The 20,866-nt window shown below is 37.1% G+C and overlaps 1 protein-coding gene across 1 annotated transcript in view; it reads left to right on the top strand.

Moving 5' to 3' along the window:
* Nucleotides 1–19,128, top strand: part of LOC132546363 (uncharacterized) — an 80,282-nt gene extending 61,154 nt beyond the window's left edge. Inside the window, exon 21 of the mRNA XM_060210076.1 lies at nt 19,021–19,128. Coding sequence (XP_060066059.1) covers nt 19,021–19,128 — 108 coding nt within the window. The remainder of the gene's footprint in view (nt 1–19,020) is intronic.
* The last annotated feature ends 1,738 nt before the right edge of the window (nt 19,129–20,866 follow it).

The raw sequence follows: 20,866 nt of genomic DNA, 5'->3' as shown, positions 1-20,866 counted from the left end.
AATGTATACATCACACACTACTGACTGTATACATCACACACTACTGACTGTATACATCACACACTACTGACTGTATACATCACACACTACTGACTGTATACATCACACACTACTGACTGTATACATCACACACTACTGACTGTATACATCACACACTACTGACTGTATAAATCACACACTACTGACTGTATACATCACACACTCCTGAATGTATACATCATACACTACTGACTGTATACATCACACACTACTGACTGTATACATCACACACTACTGACTGTGTACATCACACACTACTGACTGTATACACCACACACTACTGACTGTATACATCACACACTACTGACTGTATACATCACACACTACTGACTGTATACATCACACACTACTGACTGTATACATGACACGCTGTAGACTGTATACATCACACACTACTGACTGTATACACCACACACTACTGACTGTATACATGACACGCTGTAGACTGTATACATCACACACTACTGACTGTATACATCACACACTACTGACTGTATACATCACACACTATTGAATGTATTCATCACACACTACTAACTGTATACATCACACCCTACTGACTGTATACATCACACACTACTGACTGTATACATCACACACTACTGACTGTATACATCACACACTACTGAATGTATACATCACACACTACTGAATGTATACATTACACACTACTGACAGTACATATCACACACTACTGACTGAATACATCACACACTACTGACTGTATACATTACACACTACTGACTGTACATGTCACACACTACTGACTGTATACATGACTGTATACATAACACACTACTGACTGTACATATCACACACTACTGACTGTATACATCACACCCTACTGACTGTATACACCACACACTACTGACTGTATACATCACACACTACTGACAGTATACATCACACACTACTGACTGTACACACTACTGACTGCATACATCACACACTATTGACTGTATACATCACACACTGCTGACTGTATAAATCACACACTACTGACTGTATACATCACACACTACTGACTGTATACGTCACACACTACTGAATGTATACATCACACACTACTGACTGTATACATCACACACTACTGACTGTACACTCACACACTACTGACTGTACACCACCCACTACAGACTGTATACATCACACACTATTGACTGTATACATCACACACTACTGACTGTATACACCACACACTACTGACTGTATACATCACACACTACAGACTGTATACATCACACACTACTGACTGTATACACCACACACTACTGACTGTATACATCACACACTACTGACTGTATACATCACACACTACTGACTGTATAGGTCACACACTACTGAATGTATACATCACACACTACTGACTGTATACATCACACACTCCTGAATGTATATATCACACACTACTGACTGTATACATCACACACTGACTGACTGTATAAATCACACACTACTGACTGTATACATCACACACTACTGACTGTATACATCACACACTACTGACTGTATACATCACACACTACTGACTGTACACACTGACTGTATACATCACACACTCCTGAATGTATACATCACACACTACTGACTGTATACATCACACACTACTGACTGTACACACTGCTGACAGTATACATCACACACTACTGACTGTACACACTACTGACTGCATACATCACACACTATTGACTGTATACATCACACACTGCTGACTGTATAAATCACACACTACTGACTGTATACATCACACACTACTGACTGTATACATCACACACTACTGACTGTATACATCACACACTACTGACTGTATACATTACACACTACTGACTGTACATGTCACACACTACTGACTGTATACATCACACACTATTGACTGTATACATCACACACTACTGACTGTATACATTACACACTACTGACTGTATACACCACATACTACTGACTGTATACACCACACACTATTGACTGTATACATCACACATTACTGACTGTATACACCACATACTACTGACTGTATACACCACACACTACTGACTGTATACATCACACACTACTGACTGTACACACTTCTGACTGTATACATCACACACTACCGACTGTATACATCACACACTACTGACTGTATACATCACACACTACTGACTGTATACATCACACACTACTGACTGTATACATCACACACTACTGAATGTATACATCACACACTACTGACTATACACACTGCTGACTGCATACATCACACACTATTGACTGTATACATCACACACTACTGACTGTATACATCACACACTACTGACTGTATACATCACACACTATTCACTGTATACACCACACACTACTGCCTGTATACACCACACACTACTGACTGTATACACCACACACTACTGACTGTATACATCACACACTACTGACTGTATACATCACACACTACTGACTGTATACTTCACACACTATTAACTGTATACATCACACACTACTGACTGTATACATGACACACTACTCACTGTACATGTCACACACTACTGACTGTATACATCACACACTACTGACTGTATACACTTCTGACTGTATACATCACACACTACTGAATGTATACATCACACACTACTGACTATACACACTGCTGACTGCATACATCACACACTATTGACTGTATACATCACACACTACTGACTGTATAAATCACACACTACTGACTGTATACATCACACACTACTGATTGTATACATCACACACTACTGATTGTATACATCACACACTTCTGACTGTATACATCACACACTACTGACTGTATACATCACACACTACTGACTATATACACTACTGACTGTATACATCACACACTACTGAATGTATACATCACACACTACTGACTGTACACACTGCTGACTGTATGCATCACACACTACTGACTGTATACATCACACACTGCTAACTGTATACACTACTGACTGTATACATCACACACTACTGACTGTATACATCACACACTACTGACTATATACGTCACACACTACTAACTGTATAGATGACACCCTGTAGACTGTATACATCACACACTACTGACTGTATACATCACACACTATTGACTGTATACATCACACAATACTGACTGTACACACTACTGACGGTATACATCACACATTACTTACTGTATACATCACACACTATTGATTGTATACATCACACACTACTGACTGTATACATCACACACTGCTAACTGTATACACTACTGACTGTATACATCACACACCATTGACTGTATAGATCACACACTACTAACTATATACACCACACACTATTGACTGTGTACATCACACACTACTGACGGTATACATCACTCACTACTGACTGTATACATCACAAACTACTGACTGTATACACCACACACTACTGACTGTATACACCACACACCACCACACACTACTGACTGTATACACCACACACTACTGACTGTATACACCACACACTACTGACTGTATACATCACACACTACTGACTGTATACACCACACACTACTGACTGTATACATCACACACTACTGATTGTATACACCACACACTACTGACTATACACCACACACTACTAACTGTACACACTATTGACTGTATACACCACAAACTACTGACTGTATACATCACACACTACTGACTGTATACATCACACACTATTGACTGTGTACATCACACACTACTGACTGTATACATCACACACTACTGACTGTGTACATCACACACTACTGACTTTATACATCACACACTATTTACTGTATACATCACACACTACTGACTGTATACATCACACACTACTGACTGTATACACCACACACTACTGACTGTATACATGACACGCTGTAGACTGTATACATCACACACTACTGACTGTATACATTACACACGACTGACTGTATATATCACACACTACTGACTGTATACACCACATTCTACTGACGGTATACACCACACACTACTGACTGTATACACTACTGCCTGTATACATCACACACTATTTTCTCCATTTGTCTGTCTGCACCCTTAGGATTGGATATGATTGTATGGTCTAATGTTTTTTTGAAACTTGTACTGGTCTAATGGCCATCTGTTCATTGCTTTCATGATATCCTATATTTCTAGAATTAAACCCTGAGAAACATGTTCCATGTATTTCAAGCTATGATTAGTACTCCAGATATGCATTTTGCAAATTGAAAGTAATTCATCAAAAGTTTTACTTCTGTTTTGATTTAGGAAATATAGACTTGAATGTTGTTGAATCGAGGCAGAACAGTTTCCAGTGCAGTTAGTTATAAAACATGTGTTTGACTTTTTACCCTACTGTCAGCTTAACCTACTGTAATGTAAACTTCATATGTTTTGGAGAGTGTTGTAATACATCATGTGTAGAGTATAATGTACTCAAAAGTTTTCAGTTAAGTTTAAATTGTACAATTTGAAGTAAGATAAATTGAGGATTTTGAACATTGTAATAGAGATAGTTTGCTGACAAATATACATATGAATGATGCATTTTCCAGCTTCAAATTGGTTAAAATGTCTATAATGATGTTGTATTGGACATATCTGAAACGTTTCTTACCCTTCATTAAATATTAATTTGAGCTTTGTGATGGCAATTTTTATTGTTTCCTTTGTAATTATGTGGTTATATGAATGCCATGTTCAGCCTATGTAATGAGAATACACTAGAATATGTATAGATATAGGCAAGGCAGAGGCTTTGTTAAACAAGACAGCAGTTATAAAACTCGTGTAAACTTGGCAATAACATTTTTCTGTACATCTAGACAAGTTGAAATATGGTTGTAATGAGTCTTCCCGTGCTGAATGGACCGGGTAGGAAGCGATTAATGCAAATGAAGTGTTGAAGAAGGGGTGAGATTTGTCACAAGTCCAACGACAATTCCACGCTCAATTTACTGTGTAACACTAGATAATACTGTACACCACATAAACACATGACTGTAATCGTCATTTTGTGTCTTTTTCATTTCTTACAGAAAACTCTATTTTTTAAATTTGAAACTTTTAAAATGAATTGGCCAATTTGCAACAAAACATACGGCCTAGGTATATGAACAGGTTGGACTTGTGCACAAGATTGATGGTATCTTGTGATAGGTACATCTTTGTTGTCTAAAGCAGGTTGTAACCATATAGGCCTTAGTTTACTGTCAGTCAACAGTTGATCACTTTCCCTATATGCCAACTGTTAAGTAAAAGTCAGGTATGGTCAGTAATTGTATAACGACAAGAGGTAATCCTCCTAATGCTATAGACCACAAAAGTTAACCTCCTAACTCTACATACCACTAGATTTATCCTCCTAACTCTACATACCACTAGATTTATCCTCCTAACTCTACATACCACTAGATGTATCCTCCTGACTCTGCATATCACTAGATTTATCCTCCTAACGCTACATACCACTAGATTTATCCTCCTAACTCTATATACCACTAGATTTACACTCCTAACTCTACATACCACTAGATTTATCCTCCTGATTCTGCATATCACTAGATTTATCCTCCTAACGCTACATACCACTAGATTTATCCTCCTAACTCTACATACCACTAGATGTATCCTCCTGACTCTGCATATCACTAGATTTATCCTCCTAACGCTACATACCACTAGATTTATCCTCCTAACTCTACATACCACTAGATTTATCCTCCTAACTCTACATACCACTAGATTTATCCTCCTAACTCTACATATCACTAGATTTATCCTCCTTACTCTACATACCACTAGATTTATCCTCCTGATTCTACATATCGCTAGATTTATCCTCCTAACTCTGCATACCACTAGATATATCCTCCTAACTCTGCATACCACTAGATATAACCTCCTAACTCTACATACCACTAGATTAATAATCCTAATGCTACATACCACTAGATTTATCCTCCTAACTCTACATACCACTAGATTTATCCTCCTAACTCTACATACCACTAGATTTATCCTCCTAACTCTACATACCACTAGATTTATCCTCCTAACTCTACATACCACTAGATTTATCCTCCTAACTCTACATACCACTAGATGTATCCTCCTGACTCTGCATACCACTAGATTTATCCTCCTAACTCTACATACCACTAGATGTATCCTCCTGACTCTACATACCACTAGATTTATCCTCCTAACTCTACATACCACTAGATTTATCCTCCTAACTCTACATACCACTAGATGTATCCTCCTGACTCTGCATATCACTAGATTTATCCTCCTAACGCTACATACCACTAGATTTATCCTCCTAACTCTATATACCACTAGATTTACACTCCTAACTCTACATACCACTAGATTTATCCTCCTGATTCTACATATCGCTAGATTTATCCTCCTAACTCTGCATACCACTAGATTTATCCTCCTAATGCTACATACCACTAGATTTATCCTCCTAATGCTACATTCCACTAGATTAATAATCCTAATGCTACATACCACTAGATTAATAATACTAATGCTACATACCACTAGATTTATCCTCCTGATTCTACATATCGCTAGATTTATCCTCCTAACTCTGCATACCACTAGATTTATCCTCCTAACTCTACATACCACTAGATTTATCCTCCTAATGCTACATACCACTAGATTAATAATCCTAATGCTACATACCACTAGATTAATAATCCTAATGCTACATACCACTAGATTAATAATCCTAATGTTACATACCACTAGATTTATCCTCCTGATTCTACATATCGCTAGATATATCCTCCTTACCCTTCATACCACTAGATTTATCTTTACTAACGCTATAGGCAACAAAAGTTGACCTCCTAACCCTACAGACCACAAAAGTTGACCTCTTAACCCTATAGGCCACAAAAGTTGACCTTCTAACCCTACAGAATACAAAAGTCGATCTCCTAAAACTGCAGACCACAAAAGTTGATACCTTACCCAACAGACTACAAAAAATTACTTCCTAACGCTACAAACCACCAGAATTAAGCTCCTAATGCTGCATACCATTAGCCTCACCTCCTAACTGCTACATATCACTATAGTTAACCTCCAAACCCTTCTATCACAAGAGTTATCATACTTACCCTACAGACCAAAAAAGTGAACCTGCTAACGCTATATACCACTAGATTTAAATACCTTACGCTACATATGACTAGAGTTAATCTCCTAACCCTCCTACCACAAAAGTCAACCTGCTAACCATATATACCACTAGATTTAAATACCTTACGCTACACATGACTAGAGTCAATCTCCTAACCCTCCACCACTAGATTTAAATACCTTACGCTACACATGACTAGAGTCAATCTCCTAACCCTCCACCACTAGATTTAAATACCTTACGCTACACATGACTAGAGTCAATCTCCCAACCCTCCTACCACCAAAGTGAACCTCCTAACGCTATATACCACTAGATTTAAATACCTAACGCTACATATGACTACAGTTATTCTCCTAACCCTACTACCACATCAGTCAACCTCCTAACGCTATATACCACTAGATTTAAATACCTAACGCTACATATATCTAGAGTTAATCTCCTAACCCTACTACCACATCAGTCAACCTCCTAACGCTATATACCACTAGATTTAAATAACTAACGCTACATATGACTAGAGTTAATCTCCTAACCCTACTACCACAACAGTCAACCTCCTAACGCTTCGTACCACTAGAGTTAACCACATAACCCTACATACTTCTAGTGTTAACCCTCCTGCTCTCCAGCTCAATATACTGCTAGTGTTATACCCCGTAACCCTAAATACTGCTAGTATTAAACCCCCTAATCCTAAATACTGCTAGTATTAAACCCCCTAATCCTAAATATTGCTAGTGTTAAACCCCCTTAGCCCAACATACTGCTAGTGTTAATATAATAATGGCACGTGGTGCTATTCTTAACTCCCTAGCCATACCTACGTACCGACCGTGTTAATTCCTTAGCTTTAGTCATGGTAGTGTTAACCCCCTAGCCCTCTATACGACTGGTGTAAACTCCCTAGTTTGCTTACTGCTAGTGTTAACTCACAAGCTCTGCATATTGCTAAATGTAACCTCATATCCCTACATACTGGTAGTGCTAATCACATAGCTCTATATATGGCCAGTGTTCATCTCATAATCCTACGTGCTGTTAGTTTTACCCCCTAGCCCTACATACTGCTAATCGTAACTCCCCTACCTACAAACTGCTCCCTTAGCATTACATATTGCTAGAGTTAACTCCCTTAGCCCCACATACTTATGATACAATTAACCTCTAGCCTGGCATCCTTTTCTGACATTCTAGAATCATGATTTCAACTGTTAAAAAACCGAGTTTTGTATCATAATTTACCAAGAATGAATTCTTGTATAGTATGTAGTGATATATATACGGACGAAGATGTTCCTACGATATAAAGTTCTACAGAGTGTTAGCTCTCTACAGCTTTAGAGTAATTCACTCTAAATCGGTGTGGTTATATAAAGTTAATCATGCAGCGTTGTTTGTGTGTTAGGACGGACGTTATCTGGGTTGAGCTGGACGGTATGTACTAGCTACAGGTGTTACGGCCTAATGTTGGTTAATGACACTGTTTGTTAGGATAAGTTAAGTGGCCAGGTGAGGATCACGTGTTAACCTGGGTACCCTAATCACCAAACTCATTTGTGTGGGCAACTGCCAGGTTTTTTTTTCTCCCATTAGTGGCAGGGGGACGAGTGCAAGGGTGGAGTGCCTCAGAAACATACCTCAGCGCTACAAGTACTCGCTCCCTCAGTGGCCTCATCAAAGCTTTACTTAGCAATGATTTGAATATGTTTAATAATTTAGTTCATAATGTACCCATAAACTCAATGTTAGTGGCTGCTAACCACTAACCCTGGGTTCTCATTTTCTATCTCATTAAAAAGTCATTAGATCTTTAACTTGGAGATGTGTGATATGTTCAACAGTGGTCAGGGACGAGATATTTGAAGATGTGCTGGGGAGGTTTACCGTAGATATTAAAGGCGGGTATGTAATACCTACATATCCCATGCAGGTGTGATGCCAACACAGATGTCCGTTTGGCAGCGCCTCAGAGGCGTGTGGTGTCGGCTCATTCTAATGGTTCTGTTGGAACCATTCTCCTCCCCCTAGCATTCTCAGACCTGGAAAATGAATAAAAATAGAAATCTTACATGAATAGAATTTTAAACCTAAAAAGTTCCATTCATTTTGCATTTAGTTTTGATAAGAACTATTTCGCCATGGTGATGTTATTTGCAAAAGAATGGTGCGTTATTTACATACAAACACAATCAGACGAAAGAGATATTATGTTACCAATGAAAAATGTCTAGAACAATAACGTTTTTTCCATAAGTCTGTAATAAACCATATTTTGAAAATGATTTGAAATCATTACTTTATCAAAAAAGCGTTTTTAAGTGTCAAAGTGTTTAACAGAACCATGTTTTTGTGTCTAGTATCGTGAACACAAACTATCACATTAAAGACATTGCACTCAAACACGTGCTTGATAACGCTAGCTATCCAAAATGTCTGAAACTGTCATCCACTGGAACCTGGTAACCCCTCTGCTGAAAGTGAGAAAATCTAGAAAGTTTGCTACTGATGATTTGAGATCCATTTGACGGATAACACGGCAGCAACGTGATTCCTCTGATAGCTGATATTGACGTTGTAAAAATACTGCTTTCACATTTTCACACATTGTGATTTAACCCAATCTGTGGTGGACTTGTGGTTGGATGGAGACTTTGATGTTTCTTAGTAAACACAAATGAGTTGGGTAGTAGTCCCGTGTGTTAGTATGAATGCTTTCTTTGACTGTTTGACAGAATCGATCAAAACGTTTAATTAAACGCTTAGCTGTGTGATTATTTAAACGCCATTTTCTTATCTTGATTCTGGAGCTAGCATCAAAACGATTCAACATGATTGTATATATGTTTGCTTCATTTGATGAGGGTGTTTTGTCCTTGGCTGGGTCATTATGTCACTCACCCCGTCCAGTCTTCCTCTACACGCCAGGTGTGTATGGCCTTTATGGGTTATACGTCATTAGGTTCACTTGGGGCCCAATCAGATCCACCTTCGACTTTGATGTGATTCTATATTGAAGCCAAATGCGCTTGTAAATTTTTACAGCTTTGATTATATATTACAATAATGGTTTGAAATTTAAGAGTTTTTCCAAGCTACCTGAAAGGGAAGATCAAAGCCCGAATGTTGAAATCATATCAGCGTTTTGGTTGCCTTTGATAGAAAACCGTGCAACTCCTCACTTCTCTATACAGTTTGAATGCTTTTAAGTCGTACTTTATCTTGTGTATCAGTTAGAGGGATATGGCTAAGTTAACTGCACCGATAGATGATAACGATCACATTGATAACATTGTCAGATCACGATAGACACTTCCATAACATCTCAAATTTCATCTCATCAAGCCATTTAGTTTTCCCTATAAAACCTGGTTACCCATAAAGGGTTAATTCTGTGGGATGTCAGATCTGTCTACTTCTGTGTGTCTTAGACAAATATATCTGTCTTCCCTCAGTAGTCTCACAGACATATAATTGTGTCTAAAGTTGTTTTTCTGCCTACCCTTACTGTCTTACTGTTGTGTCTAAGGTCTTGCATATCTATCTATCCTTGATAACAGTCTTACAGAAATACACCTACATTCAGATTCTTACACAGTTATAAACATCTTCCCTTATAACATTCTCGTAAACATATAGTTGTGTCTAGTGTTATACAGATTTCAATATACCCTTATAACTGTCTTTCAGATATATAGTTGTGTCTAAAATCTTACATATCTATCTATCCTTGATAACAGTCTCACAGGCATATAACTATTTTCAGATTCTTACACAGAAATTTCTATCTACTCTTTCTAGTCTTGCACAGATGTCTCCTTCTACCCTTACAACAGTCTTACAGACATATAGCTATGTATAGAGTCTTCTATCAACCCTACGTGTATATGCATAAAAAGTCTTACACAAAACATCTATCTTTATAACAGTCCAAATACCCATAACCACCTCCTAACTGTCTTAAGATGCTAAAATATATTTCTACTTCTTTGGGAGTCTTGTTGGATAAGTTCACAGAATCAGCAATAAGTATATACCCTGATACCACAGATAGACTTATAGCGAGATAGCTGTGCACCTCAGACATCAAATCACACACCTAGCATTGTTCACAGATAGACTTACAGCGAGATAGCTGTGCACCTCAGACATCAAATCACACACCTAGCATTGTTAACGACAGCTAACTGTATATTTTTTTCGTTATGAGAAATATGGACAGCTTTTCCCTTTTAGCTAGAAATATGATAAACGGGTTGTGTAGATTGATGTTTGTCAAAGTGCTATCTTTATTGGGATCTTTTCTGGGCTCATTTTGAATTGAAAGGTATCTCAATTTAGATGTGTCTAGATTTGTCAAGTTTTATAATGTGCATCTTAAAAACCTGATCTGATGTACAATGTTTTTCATGTTAAGATACTACTGTCTCCTTTGCAGATTGTATCACAATTGCAGGTAAATACACTTGTTTTGTATAGGATAGGAGGGTTTATGTGCACAGGTAAGTAAAGTCTTTGTTGGGGTATTTAAAAGATCCCCACCAAAACCTATTTGTCAGGTGTTTGATTAGTATCCAGTATTTAGTGTTTACAGTAAATCATGACAAGAGTTCTGTTGTACCACTATAAAAGCTATCAAAAGTATCCTGATTTGGGCATTCCAAATACTCACTTTCGCATGACCAACGAGCAAGAAGATGAATTTCTGATATTTTCTGTAAACAAAAGATAATGATTTTATAAGTAGATTTGTATATGCTATGGTTCATAGCAATCACTTGGAGTAAGCTCTGGTCTGTTCTCCCTTTGCTTTTTCGGGAGTCTCCGTGTAAATCTTTCTTTTGATCATGTTTTGCCACTTTATCTTTGAATTTGAGTTTGAATCAAGATTCATTTGACGTTTTGGTATTTTCATTGTTGTTTGTGTTTCTGATTTCTAATTTACGTTTTGGATAGCAGATTATTCAGTGCTACGACGTTCTTAGCCATGGTGTAAAAAGTATAAAATATATGTAAACTTGTGCCACCAAAGCCAACTGAACATTGCCAGAAATCCCGGTAAAACGTTCTTAAGACATGTGAGCAATGGGATTCCTCCTGACACCTGTTGTTTGTATACTTACCTGTAATATTTATCGTAGAGACTTAACTAGTTTATGCATCAGCACATATTTTGATAGATTAATTCTGATTACCTTTGCAAAAGTTCATGTCAATTAAGTAAATATGTTTTGCCAAGCCTAGAAGAGGTCTAATCATTAAACAGGTGCATAGCATTCCCTCAGACCCATGCTAATTGAATCTTTGACAAGGAATGGTTCACCTTGACTCCAGCTCTTGGCACACGAAAAAATCGTACTTCTAGTCAATGCTAGCAGTATGGTCTGATTGTCCCTACACGAGCGAGATATTTCGAGTAGATACTTGGATTTAATATGCAGTCAATTGACAAGGGACAGAAAAAAACAGGACTTATCATAGACTTACCTGCTCCCAATCAACACAATCTCTGACAGACCTCAAATATACACTCGTTTTGTAATTATGTGTACAGATAAGACTTACAGATATTATCTTTGATAAAGAAAGTTAAACCCTGTATTCTAGCTACCCCAGTTCCGGCCCACACGGCTGCTGTTTGGATTCGTGTTTTGTATATGCCCATTCAACAGTAACACAAATGATAACCCCCGCAGTGCTGACACATTTTGTCCTTCCAGATTTTTTTTGTTAATAACATGATACTCTCTGTGATGCAAGTTCCACTTTCTAAAAAATCTGAAATTATTGTTCACTACCAAATTTGGCCATGGCACTTGTAATTAAGACATATTTTAGTACGATGGTATATCTCTGACCGCCCCAGTGTAAAATTATTGATTAGTCATAGATCTCTTAATATAGATACCCCACTATTAAGTAATGACCGCTCAAACCCTAACCAGTTACGTCCTCCTTCATTAGCTAGAAATATTTTCACAAAGGTTTGTCGTTTTCATGTTAGATTATTTCAAAGATAAACAAATGGAATTTAGCAACAGACAAAGCCTATTAAAAGACTCTATATTTTTCATTTCTATTGAATAGGCTAAACAATTTCTGAACCTAATATTTTTCTACCTTTTTCTATGAATCGCCTGCCTGCAAGTCAAACATTATGAAATAAGAATTACATAATTCAATGCGAAATCATACTTAGTACGTTGACTATTGCATCAAAGATCGAAGAATATTGTATGATACACAGGGATGGAATTTCCACTAACTGTGGAGCTATAAAATGAAACGACGGATAGGTTGAAATGCGAAGTATATAAGCTTTGAACTGCTTTCTGCTGGCATTCATATTTTGTGTGAACGTCTTGCGAAATTACGAATTCGATGGTCATCAGGTGGACATGACCACTGTGTTCATTCTAGTGTAGATTGATAAGGATGTATTTATGTCTAAGATTACGCATCAATTTAAAGCTGTTACGAAACTATTGTAAGGTTTGTCATCGGAATGATGTTAAATCTCAACGGCACTAAATAGTGAAAGAGGTATCAGAAGTACTGATTCACGTAAAGACAAATGGTATAAGGAAAGTAGAAAATATGAAGTCTTTCAAGCAAATGACATTTGCTTAATATTATTTTTTCGTAATTTCCTTCAGTTTTCATTCGAAAGACATTAAGTTTTACCTTGTGTTTTATGATTGAAATGCAACAAATAAGTTCTGAAAAAAAATGGTAATTTTCTCAAAATACACGCCTCTTTCTCAACTTATATCACAGAATGTCACAATAAGTATATATGCCGTCGCCAAGTCATTTTTATGGATGAAAAACTTCATGATCATAATGGGTGACTTTTCTCACTGCGTTTTATATCATCAGTCCTGATTCGTCATAAATAACTTGCACCCCCCCCCCCCCAAAAAAAAAAAAAATCGCCGTAAATTTGATATTTGTTTGAATATTTGTGGGAGTCATTGTTTATACGTCATTATAGAATATTAAGAAAAAAGTTGTTGAAAGATTAAACATTCAAGGGAATTTGTAAAATTGCATATGTATATAAAAGCGGCAGATTGACATATTTTATGGTCTGGTGATTTTAGAAGGTTCGACAATATTAGCATAACTGAATTCAGTTAAAAAAACCAAAGGAACAGGTGCTATTATTTTAACCTGTCAACAAGGTGTTTAATTAATGTACATTCATGGTGCTCTTGCAGTGGTACTGCCTATTAAACATGCTTTAAACAGATATTAAACTAATTACTGAGAGGAGTGGCTGGGCATTATAAGGAGAAAATATCTGTTTTTTCTTCCGCCTTTAACATATTTCATGTTTAAGAATGCGTTGCAATTGGCAGGGCTTACGACAGGCTAGAAATTTCTTGATCCTATCTTCACATGTAAAGTATGTTTTGGATGGTTGTGAAATTTGACCTCTGCCAAAATTTTGACCTTCCAGTGTGGTGCTTTTGACACCGGCGTGTTCTGGCTATTGTTAGTGTATATCTGGCCGATCGAAACTGTTTACACTATTGAACTCTGCTGATAAATGCTGGCAAGAAACCATTCTCTATATGACATACATAGAGCTGTCAATCATTCGAGCAAGGAAATACAGGTGTATGAGGACGGGAGTGACTGTTTTCACCTTTACCGGGTAGTTTTTAAGAATGCTTGTCAAATGGACGGTGACATTGCGAACAGTCATTATGGGTTTGAAGTCGTGGTTGATTACAGAGATAATCAGGCCTTAGTACTACTGAAACAGTCTTAATTTAGACCTAATTGTTCATGAAATTAATAGTCAAAAGACTTAAACAATTATATTCATGTTCTAACTATTTTAACATTTATTAAAGACATTCTTGTCATTCCTGCTATATACCTGTAGGCCAGCTCACTGTCATTGACTTTCCTTTCGTTACAGTCTAAATGCCGGTGTTATCCGTTGTAAAACATGGGTTAAACTTTAAAGATGACGAGAATTACCTGTTACATGAGGTAATTGATCAGATGATGTCTTAATTAATATTTCCGATCGAGCCATAAATCAGTTTACGGACAACTTTAAAGGTCGTGAAGTGTCATGTCTGACATTCCTCCGATACCACACGCTCGAAATCATTATTGTAAAGTAAAGTCACTGTCAGAAATTGTACATAGATCAAGGAAGGAAAATGCATTATGCATTAATAGTTGAGGTAATATAGAGAATATATTGTAAATAAAGTTAATAAAAATTCATGTACTCTATTGCTATGTAATTGTAAATAATTGTCGTTATATATCATAGATGTGAAAAGTAAGAACGATTGACGCATTTCATCACATGTCATAAGCCAGTCATTTCTTCACAAAGTTAAGTACGATTGACTCAGTTCCTCAGGTCGTAAGCCAGGAATTTCTGTACAAAGTTGTAAGCCAGACGTTTCTGTACAAAGTTAAGATTGACGAAGTTCCTTTAGGTTGTAAGCTAGTCATTTCTTCATAAAGTTAAGTACGATTGACTCAGTTCCTCAGGTCGTAAGCCAGGAATTTCTGTACAAAGTTGTAAGCTAGACATTTCTGTACAAAGTTAGGAACGATTGACGCATTTCATCACAGCTCATAAGCCAGTCATTTCTTCACAAAGTTAAGTACGATTGAAGCAGTTCCCCAAGTAGTAAACAGCCATTTCTTTACAAAGTTAAGAACGATTGACGAAGTTCCTTTAGGTTGTAAGCCAGACATTTCTGTACAAAGTTAAGTACGATTGACGCAGTTCCACAGGTCGTAAGCTAGACATTTCTGTACAAAGTTAGGAACGATTGACGCAGTTCCTTAGGTCGTAAGCTAGACATTTCTGTACAAAGTTAGGAACGATTGACGCTGTTCCACAGGTCGTAAGCTAGACATTTCTGTACAAAGTTAGGAACGATTGACGCAGTTCCACAGGTCGTAAGCTAGACATTTCTGTACAAAGTTAGGAACGATTGACGCAGTTCCACAGGTCGTAAGCCAGACATTTCTGTACAAAGTTAGGAACGATTGACGCAGTTCCACAGTTCGTAAGCTAGACATTTCTGTACAAAGTTAGGAACGATTGACGAAGTTCCTCAGGTCGTAAGCCAGGAATTTTTGTACAAAGTTAAGAACGATTGACTCATGTCGTCATATGCCGTAATTCAGGAATTTGTATTTAAAGAATGATTGTCACAATTCGTCACAAGTCATAAGCCAGCTAGTTGTATATAAAGTAAAGTGATTTTAGCTATTCGCACATACCGTAAAGCAGCTACCTGTGTATAAAGTTAAGAACGATTGCAAGATTGTCACAATTCGTCACATGCCATCAGCGAGACAGCTGTGTATAAGATTAAACAATTGTCACAATTCGTCCCATGCCATCAGTCAGACGGCTGTGTATAAGATTAAACAATTGTCACAATTCGTCACATGCCATCAGTCAGACGGCTGTGTATAAGATTAAACAATTGTCACAATTCGTCCCATGCCATCAGTCAGACGGCTGTGTATAAGATTAAACAATTGTCACAATTCGTCCCATGCCATCAGTCAGACGGCTGTGTATAAGATTAAACAATTGTCACAATTCGTCCCATGCCATCAGTCAGACGGCTGTGTATAAGATTAAACAATTGTCACAATTCGTCCCATGCCATCAGTCAGACGGCTGTGTATAAGATTAAACAATTGTCACAATTCGTCACATGCCATCAGTCAGACGGCTGTGTATAAGATTAAACAATTGTCACAATTCGTCACATGCCATCAGTCAGACGGCTGTGTATAAGATTAAACAATTGTCACAATTCGTCACATGCCATCAGTCAGACGGCTGTGTATAAGATTAAACAATTGTCACAATTCGTCACATGCCATCAGCCAGACGGCTGTGTATAAGATTAAACAATTGTCACAATTCGTCCCATGCCATCAGTCAGACGGCTGTGTATAAGATTAAACAATTGTCACAATTCGTCACATGCCATCAGTCAGACGGCTGTGTATAAGATTAAACAATTGTCACAATTCGTCACATGCCATCAGTCAGACGGCTGTGTATAAGATTAAACAATTGTCACAATTCGTCACATGCCATCAGTCAGACGGCTGTGTATAAGATTAAACAATTGTCACAATTCGTCACATGCCATCAGTCAGACGGCTGTGTATAAGATTAAACAATTGTCACAATTCGTCACATGCCATCAGTCAGACGGCTGTGTATAAGATTAAACAATTGTCACAATTCGTCACATGCCATCAGTCAGACGGCTGTGTATACGATTAAAACAATTCTTACAATTCGCCACGTACCATATACACGGTATACAAAATTGTGAACGCTAGTCGCATTTCGTGACATACCATAAGTCATTTATTTGAATTAAAAGTCGCAACTTGTATATTTAGTCACTCGATGGCCGAATGTGTATGATCGTCAATTGGCATTACATTACGTACAAAATGTAGTAATACTGATTTCATTTATAATTATACATATTTATGATATGACGTATTATTTGTGAAGATGGTTCGTATCTTAATTACATGTATAAGGTAATCTGTGTATGGCAAGTCGGTCTTACTTTTTTAGTTAAACGTACAACTTCAGTCATTGTATAAACCAATGTATTATAACGTGATTGTGTAATTTTTAACATACCAGCGCCCATCTTGGAAAACTGATGACAGGGTGGATTGCAATGTGTAATGTGTGTTTGACAGGTTCAATGAGACAAGTGTGGGAATGGAGTGCTCACACATCCGCGTACTGACGTTGTGCTGCAGATGGTATCCTTATTCAGTTGATACCCAATTAGACTATATTAACTAATGAAAATCGGATAACATTGTCCCAGTATTGATATGCATTTATCAATCCGAATGACATTTACAGCTTCAAACTTTAATGGGAAGGCTGAAGGGCAACTTGTGCTTGGTTGCTTGTTAAATGCTTACATTCACTGTGATAATATCGAAAGGATGCTTAACATTTTAGTGTGGACCAATTTTCTATTTCGATGATTTGTTCAGGTTTTATGTTTTAATCTTAGAAGATATCAAACGATTGTGGTTTGTGTTGTTACACCTGTTGGCGATAGGTGAGGATGTTGTAGTCTAACACCTGTTGATTGCTGTATGACAAGATGTAAGACAGTTTGACATTACATTGGGTTCTACCTGGGCCGACACCGTTGTCAAGGTATAATCATGTTCAGGTGTTAAATCTGTTTGATTCCTCGGTGCCTTGCATCTGGTGGGGACAATACGGCCATGTTTGTGATTATCAGGTGCCCCGTACACAATACTGGCCGTGTACCTACAGAAACAGGTGCGGCTAGAGTTTCAAGATGATTGATAGATTTAAACCCGACTCACGACAACAGACGTACCAAAGCCCGTCCCATTTCATGTCTCTCAGAAAACATTCAAGTCATTGCCAGCTTTGTACTTTTCTTTATGATTTATTATAATAATATAAAAGTGGGTTAAAAACTTCTAAATCCACGGCGGGTAATGTTCCCTAAAAGCGGTGTTTGAACGAAAATGCACTGTTTCGTCTTTGGTTTGCATAGTCTCCAATAAATAGAAGGTTTTTTTTCTGCTGACAGCTATACATTGTTAATTGAAATTCATATTTTTATTCCAAATGTTTAGTTTGTTTGATAATGAATAAAATGAAATTCGATCTTGTAATTTGTTTTGGAAATTGACAGTAGTGATTAGAGGCTAAATCCAATTTGATTGAATTTCATTGATATAGTCATTATTCAAAACACATCTATGTGAAATTCAATTAAATGTATTTTTAACGTTTAATTGTTGCAGGTATCCTCGGACCGGATTGTCAGCTGCAGTGACGATGGGACAATTCGGATCTGGGATCTGTACGACAGTCGGAAACAAAACGGCGGTGGATATATGGGCGATGGTTGACAGACCAATACTGCTATTGTATCACACGAACCATGATCGGCACAGGTGTTCAATAGCAGATTGAAATCTGGCCGAGTAGCGGTGCTGAGGGCTAAAGTGCCTCTGCAATAGTTCTCCATTCTTTTGATCTGAGGTGCGATATAGTATCATTGCCAATATAGGGACCCTAACCAGGATTTACTCCTACACACCTGGCTCACCTATATACAGTCTCATATATACACAGATTTTGTCTTTGGTCTGTAGATCGATCAGGATAAACTTCCTTGGACTTTTATTTAATTCATTCTTATGAAAGAAATTCTCTCCACACATTTCTTCACTAACTACTCAAACGCTGAAAGATTAAATTATATATAGTTTAAACATTTTAAAGATAATAGTGTATTTGATCTCGTATTTTTTTTCAGCGAATTATATCGCGGATATTACCTGTTCTGTTAGATATGAAATAACAACAGAATCGCAATAGATTTTTGCTTCAATATATGATATTTATATATGAATGTTACACATGATAAACGGTTCGTTTGGTGTTGAATTGTCATTTTACCCAGACAATGATAGTGATTAGGAATCAGTCCATATAACTTTGACATTAGTGTTAGTCCTGTATTGTTTATGAACAGTTCCCTCTCTATCACACAAGTCTGTGAGGATAAGAAGGGAATAATGAATATATTTGTATATGAGCATATCGTGTACTGGAGAACGGGATACACCGACGTGTGTATGTTTTGTTGAAGTTATGTGTAAGAAAAGCGATCTTTTGATAAACTGTATACATTATAAATTCTACATACACCTCCCTAAATGTTAATAGCTGCAATAATACCTATCAGAACGTTGCCTTACAATATTAGAAATGTACACCAGTACGTTGTTTTCTAGCCTGTCGATGTTTCATTCGAAGCCTGTTGATTACAATGTAATATTGTGTCTGCTATGATAATTCCATTTAAACATGTTCTGCCTCTGCGTCGTTCTCTTATCTCCTGGAACAGCATTTTACCTTCATACTATTGGTTTTATTATAGTTTTTTTATATTATCAATGATAGCATTAAACTTTTTATCAATTTTGAATTCGTTCATTTAGCAGGGGTACTTGAGATGTACCTGCGAAGAAGAGCAGAAAGATAAGGCTATCGGCTCTTGTCTATAAGGCTCTGTGTATATTACAATCCAGTTGCGTGCATTGGACAACAACTAACTCAGAAATTCCTTTCAATGCAATTTTCGCGGATTCTGGAATTAGGAACATATTTTGCCGCTTGAATGTAGTGCGACTCCGGGCATCCAGCACACTTTATTTTAATTCTTGACAGGTTAAAGAATCCATGAAGATATTTTCCATTGCTTGTTGTCTCTTTGTAGAACTTATTTACGACTGTATCCGCAAGTCATTTCCATTTTATCTAGTCATATCTTATCAGTAGAGAGTTTCATCTCCAAAACTTGTCGCTTTCAATGTTAGTTTTTAGTTCAAACAATTTACTGTGGGAGGCAAATTCGTTTGTAATTTGTTCTATATCTCAAATCGGGATACTTTTAATCTAAAACCCATTAAAAGGGTTTATATATTTTAACTTGTGATTTTTGTTATTATTCAGTTTTGTTTCAATCTATTTCCAATTGTTGTAAACTCTTAAAGGGTTTCCTTGCCAATGAAATGGACGCTTGTCTCGCTCAAAATATGTAGCTTTAATTATTAAACTTTTCACATCGACATACATATA

The sequence above is a fragment of the Ylistrum balloti genome, unplaced genomic scaffold (assembly GCF_031769215.1).
Source record: "Ylistrum balloti isolate Yb309-2 unplaced genomic scaffold, AGI_CSIRO_Ybal_v1 Utg369886, whole genome shotgun sequence".
Lineage (NCBI taxonomy): Eukaryota > Metazoa > Mollusca > Bivalvia > Pectinida > Pectinidae > Ylistrum > Ylistrum balloti.
Note: the sequence above shows the minus strand (reverse complement) of the source record. Positions and strands in the feature narration are given on the sequence as shown.